Below are 6079 nucleotides of genomic sequence, written 5' to 3'. Positions count from 1 at the left end.
ATACCCCTGGTCCCAAGCATTTTGGATATGGGAGACTCAACCTGTACTACTATGTTTCTGAATATTTGGCATAGATCCTATATTTCACCTCACAGGAGCTTTCTAATAGGCATGTCGCAAAGTTCAAGCTGTTATAGATGTGGGACTCCTGAGGCAGATATCTTCCACTGTCTGTGGTCCTGCCCGGTGGTACGAGGGCTCTGGATACAGGTGCGGACATATGTTACCACGCAATTAGAACATTTTGTCCCACTAACGCCTGAATGGGCGATATTTGGCGTTCTTCCTGATAATATTCGTATCTCTGCAGGAGGAAAACGTCTGTTATTAGCCATAAGTGCAGCAGCCTGTAAAACAATCCTACATACATGGATAGATGCGCAACCACCTCCTCTGCCTCTTTTTAAGGCAAAATTGCATCATTTCTTCAGAATTAATTAGTGGAAGTAATAATGGAAAAAGAAACTAAGATAGAAAGAATTTTTGGTATGTGGGAGAGCTACATAGATACTCTTTCAGGAACTCTTCATCTCCAGCTTCATAGAACATTGCAGAATCCTTCATGGTATATGATGCAGAATGCGTCTGGAGAGCCTCCAATTAGATTAGATGCTTGACCTTGCCTTTTTTTAATATATTTTTTTAGATGAGCAATTCCTTTTGGGTGTCTGGCGGGGGGGGGGGGGACATGGAGGGCCCATCCCTTTTCTTTTTATTAATATTTGAACAGGGTGCTACACAGCTCTGAACAAAAACATTTTATAATTTTTTCCTCTGTAATTCTTTTCATTTTTGTTCAAAGGTATTGTTTGTGTTACTATGTGTTAGTTATTCGTTGATTACTTTCTTTGAGCCAAGATAACCACAACACACAAAATTTCAAATGATCCACTATGACCATATTGTATTGAATAATAAGTTATCGGTATTCTGCCCTGTGAGGTCCAGATGTTATTTCGTCAAATATGTGTAATGTATCACATACAACCCACTCTGTATAGCCATGTTCAACCATGAATGTATTTTTGACGTTCAGTGCTTTGAATGACAATAAAAACATTTTTTTGGAAATAGATGTAGTGCCACTATTGAACTCAAAAAATTATTTCCAAGCAGCCTCTAATTCTGCCCCATAGCCCATGCGCGACAACCAGTACTGGTTAAACTTCCAGAAGGAGTGACCCTGCAGACCCTCCAGGTCAAGAATGATTGTTAATGAGGAATGATCGGATATACCCCATGTCTCGAATTGGACCTTGTGAACTCTCGTCTGCAATTCTAGCGTAACTAATGCCAGGTCAATCCCAGAAAACGAGAGATGAGTATATGAAAAACAAGAAAACTGCTTCATAGAAGGATAGCTGGTCCTCCAGGCATTGACCAATCCCATTCCCTCCACCATACCTGAAAATCCAAACCCCCTTACTCGTGTATCAGTAACAGACATTCTATGCCTATCTAGTATTGGATCCAGGATATTGCTAAAATCCCCCACACATATGGTGGGCGTTCCCGGGAATAAGACCAAAAATTCAGCCACCTTTTTAAGAACATCATGTGAATACGGTGGAGGAATGTATACCGCCAATAACAACAAAGATATTGGGCCAAATGTAATAGGTAGTCTGTTTTAGTAACAGTACAAACTCGCACTTTCTCGCACTTTTAAAAAGTGCGAGTTTGTACTGAAACTCGCAAATTCAATAGGGTGTCAGTTTACATGCACTGGTGATTGTGACCTGCGAGTTCCCGCGAGATTTCTCTCCAAAAAAAATGCGATTTTCTGACCAACCAAATCGCGAGTTTCAAAAGCTTACTAAATCAGTTTAAAACAAAGACAACCATTGGCACAACTCTAACTGCTGATCAATACAGACCTACACTATATAAACCCCTGTTCCTCCATTTTGACCTTTGATAGGTTTGGGAAGGAGTTTGTGAATGTTAGAGGTGCTGCATAATACTGATTACACTAAAATGTCTTACAGACACAGAAGGGGTGAGGAGAGTCAGGAGGAGGAGGAGGATGTTGTTTGCCTAGTCAGACAGGCAATTACTGACGAGGAGGAGGCGAGCAGTGATTCCACACAGGAGGAGGGTAGTGAGGAGGAAGAGGGTGAGGAGGAGGATGTGGAGGTGGAAGTAGCTCCACGCCCTGGGAAAACACGAACAGGACGCAATGTTCGGTTTACACATGCCGAGAATTGTAACCTAGTGCATGCAATTGTCCCGTTCTATAGTCACCTCCTTGGCGAGGATGCACACAAGACCCCATTGTCGAGGAAAAAAGCTATGTGGCAAACGGTTTTGGAGGCTGTTACTGCTGTAGGTTCCTGCCCCCGTGATGTAAAAAATATAAAAAAAAGATACAATGATGTTAAGCGGGGTTTAAAGGCCAAAATGGCGGATGAGATGCGAGAAGCACGCAAAACTGGAGGAGGACGTCGTGTGCGGATATTGTTTTCCAGCTTTGAGGAGGAGTTGAGGCAGGTTTTGCCTCCTGAAGTCCTGCCTGGCGATCATATAGAGGACATGGATCGACCTCCTGCTCCAAGGCGTCCTGGTGTGTTTTTTTTTTACAATTTTTTAGCTGGTCGGTCCGAATTAAATGTGTGGCGTTAAGTACGGATTGGCGTTATTTTCCCGGCGATTATGTCATTTTCCCCTGGTTTCATTTTCCCCCATATTAAATTTTAAAGATTTTACGCCTAGGCGGAAAGTTAACGCAATGTAATATGCATCAAAGTAGCGCCTATGAGGGGTATTCAATATGAAACGTTAACCTTGCCAGCGAGTTTTTCGCCGCACGTCGGAGGTTTTGCCTGCAAAACTCTTTCGTGCGCGCTCACGCTTATCCCCGTATTCAATTTGAAATCGTTGAAAACGGGACCCGGCGATACTTGGATCTGCGTTAAAAAAATGCCAGTTTCCAGAAATAATTGTAGGAGCCCCCTAAAGAAGTCCAGACCTCAGGGATTACTATGGATACACACGTTTTTGCCTGCAAAAGAAAGACGGGTCTGTAAATAGGTTTTGCAGGTGTTTTTTCCTGGCGCGGCTATTAGAAACCCTGACTTCCTTCAGTAGTTAAAAATGGGGGTACCCATAGTGATCCCCCATGTCTAGACATCATTAGGGGGGTCCCTAGAATATTTTCCTAAAAATTCAATTTTTTTTAACCTGTTAAAAAAAAAAAGTTTAAAATTTTTTAAAAAAATCACATAAGGTCCCCCCCCAATAGCCAAACCAGCCCCAGGCTTGCCAGCCAGTGTTGTTTTCCAAAAATACGGGGAACAAAATGTGTAGGGTTCCCACGTATTTTAGAAACCAACACCAGGCTGCAGGGAGTAGTGCTGGTTTTAAATATAGGGGTCAAAAACGACGTGGGGTATCCCCTATATTTAAGACCAGCACCAGACCCAACCGACCGGGGTGTAATGCCACAGCCCGGAGACCCAATCACCGGGGCTCCAGGTCCAAAGCATTACACCCCAAGTCGGTCAGCGCAAGCCGGTGATCTCGGGGGAGTCGGGGACCCCCCCAAAAAGGGTCCCCCCTCTCCCGAGCACCACAGGCTTACGCTGAAGCCTGAGGCTCATCCCCATACCCCTGTAGCGGTGGGTATGGGGGTAATAGGGGGGCCAAATAATGTAAGACTATTGTACTTTACAGTGGAACTACAAGTGCCAGCATGCCTGCCATTTTGCACTTGTGGAACTACAAGTGCCAGCAGACATGCGGCACCTATAATTTCAATGTAAAATAAATAGTTAAAAAAAGACAAAACACACACACCGCGCCCAGTATAAGTTTACTACATACACCTACCCATTCACACATACTTACCTATACCAGAAGTTTCTGTCCCCTTCTCCACGTAGAGATCCTTAAAACATGGCCCTGCAAGCAAGATTTCATACTCACCTACATCCAGCGCTGGTCTCCGCAGTAATCCATGGGTGTTTGAAAACAAAAAAACGTCCTTACCCGATCCACGCTACTAGCTATGTGTATGTGTGTTGTCACACATACACATAGCTCCCGAATGCCCGTTATCGGCACTTCACGGGGCATTGCAGTCCAGAGAGCCAATCAGCGGCAGCGTTGACTGTACAGCGCCTGCTGATTGGCTCCAGCAACTGACAGTTCCCACGTGGGCTGACTCACACCACGTGGGAAGTGTCAGTTGCCGGAGCCTATCAGCGGCCGTGCTACAGTCAGCGCTGCCGCTGATTGGCTGACACCCCGGTCGGTTGGGTCTGGTGCTGGTCTTAAATATAGGGGGTACCCCACGTCGTTTTTGACCCCTATATTTAAAACCAGCACTACTCCCTGCAGCCTGGTGTTGGTTTCTAAAATACGAGGGAACCCTACACATTTTGTTCCCCGTGTTTTTGGAAAACAGCACTGGCTGGCAAGCCTGGGGCTGGTTTGGCTTTTGGGGGGGGGACCTTATGTAATTTTTTTAAACTATTTTTTTTGTTTAGTTTTACCGGTTCAAAAAAAAAACGGTTTTAGCTGTTAAAATTCTAGGGACCCCCCTTAAGATGTGTAGACATGGGGGATCACTATGGCTACCCCCATTTTTAACTACTGAAGCAAGTCGGTGTTTCTAACAGCCGCGGCAGGTGCATAAATGCGGCTTGGAATAATGTGATGCAGAAGAGCATTTAGTAGTTTTTTAACGCAAAAACAACTATGGCCATCACATTTTGGGAACTTGAAAATGGGGTTCAGCATATTTGATAGTTGCTAAAGTGACTTAGAAAAAAACTGAAAAACCCACCTGCCGCAAACACTTGCAATCAAAAAAACACTTGGGGCATACTTGGGGACCCCCCCAGAGTCAAGTTCGTTTTTATCTAAGTTTGTATCCCATTTTTTAAATTTCTCGGCACCTTTTTAAAATACAATTTGTGGTGTGCACTTACTTTTTGGGCTACATTTTTGGACGCAGATTACCTTTGGGGGACTGTATGAAGGCTTGTCGGGGGTACCCGAAATGTTGCACACCAAAACCACAATTCTGCATTTTTTAACGCCTGCCATTCATAGGCAATACTTTACCGCCAATTACATTGCATTGAGTTAACGCCTAGGCGTAAAGACTTTCAAATTGAATACGGCGGGAAACTTAAACGGGATAATTACGTCATCGTAGGATAAATACCGCAAATCCAGACTTAACGCCTCAAATTGAATATGGCCAAAAGTAGGTTGAAAAGTCTGGTGGATCAGCTGAAAGAAAATAAGTACCAATTGATTAGGTATACACAGATTACATATTGAGTAATTTCAAACAATCTATGTTACTTTAACTAGCTGAAAATTTGAGGGGGAAAAAACGAAACAAACGGCCACGCTCTCAAATGACCGATGAAGAGGCGGGTGAGTTTTCTTGTTAACCTATTAGAAGCATCTGTTTTAAACTCAAACATCCAGCCAAGCATAAAACAGCCACTGCTTCTTTCTCATCTATGTATACCAATGCATACTGGCTAAAAGCAAACAAACATTGACCTACAATAGCAGTCATCTTGACATAACATCATCTGTGACATGTTTCAGCCTTGGACCCTATTTAAACATGCACACCTGTCTATGTTTGTAATGTGTCTCACTAATTAAGGGCCATGTAATGACTACAAACAACACTGACACACCTGTGTTTCCATGAAGCCTACTCCGCAAGGTCACTCAATTCTGCTAACATGTCACTCACCCTGTGTTATTGTCATTTTTGTGTGAGTTAAACCAGTGCAATTTTCACACACACACACAATGCATCTTAGACTCAGGTGTAATGGATTCCATTTTTGTTTTAAATAAAAAACAATATGCCCTGTCTTTAATTTTTGAAATCTAAAAAAATAACATAGTTGTAGTCAGGATGTTTTTGAGAGCATAAATTTTGAAGATGTTAAATACTTACAAAACTGTTTTTTTCATATTTTTTACCCTTTTCCCTAAAAAAATGTAGGTCCTTCTACAAGCCAATATAGACCACCAATTGGAGTCACAGCAGCACCAGTTGTCCCAGCCAGACCTTTGGGCCTGGTGGATTATTCAGATGTGGAGG

General features: G+C 43.1%; 1 protein-coding gene across 1 annotated transcript; it reads left to right on the top strand.

The window, feature by feature from the left end:
* Positions 1-1977: 1977 nt before the first annotated feature.
* Positions 1978-2734, top strand: LOC148442560 (myb-related transcription factor, partner of profilin-like). Its single transcript, XM_088463801.1, has 3 exons — positions 1978-2031; positions 2095-2563; positions 2700-2734. Exons 1-3 carry the CDS (start codon positions 1978-1980, stop codon positions 2732-2734), a joined length of 558 nt encoding a protein of 185 aa, XP_088319927.1.
* Positions 2735-6079: the final 3345 nt, after the last annotated feature.

This window comes from Taudactylus pleione, unplaced genomic scaffold (genome assembly GCF_031769625.1).
Source record: "Taudactylus pleione unplaced genomic scaffold, aTauple2 ptg001460l, whole genome shotgun sequence".
Taxonomy (NCBI): Eukaryota; Metazoa; Chordata; class Amphibia; order Anura; family Myobatrachidae; genus Taudactylus; species Taudactylus pleione.
Note: the sequence above shows the minus strand (reverse complement) of the source record. Positions and strands in the feature narration are given on the sequence as shown.

Excerpts from the sequence above, each read along its gene's own strand:
- LOC148442560 (XM_088463801.1), top strand. The coding sequence starts at position 1,978 with ATGTCTTACAGACACAGAAGGGGTGAGGAGAGTCAGGAGGAGGAGGAG. Across the intron at positions 2,032-2,094 it reads AGGAGGAGGAGGAGGATGTT|GAGGGTAGTGAGGAGGAAGA; the intron begins GTTTGCCTAGTC and ends TCCACACAGGAG. Across the intron at positions 2,564-2,699 it reads TCCTGCTCCAAGGCGTCCTG|ATTTTACGCCTAGGCGGAAA; the intron begins GTGTGTTTTTTT and ends TAAATTTTAAAG.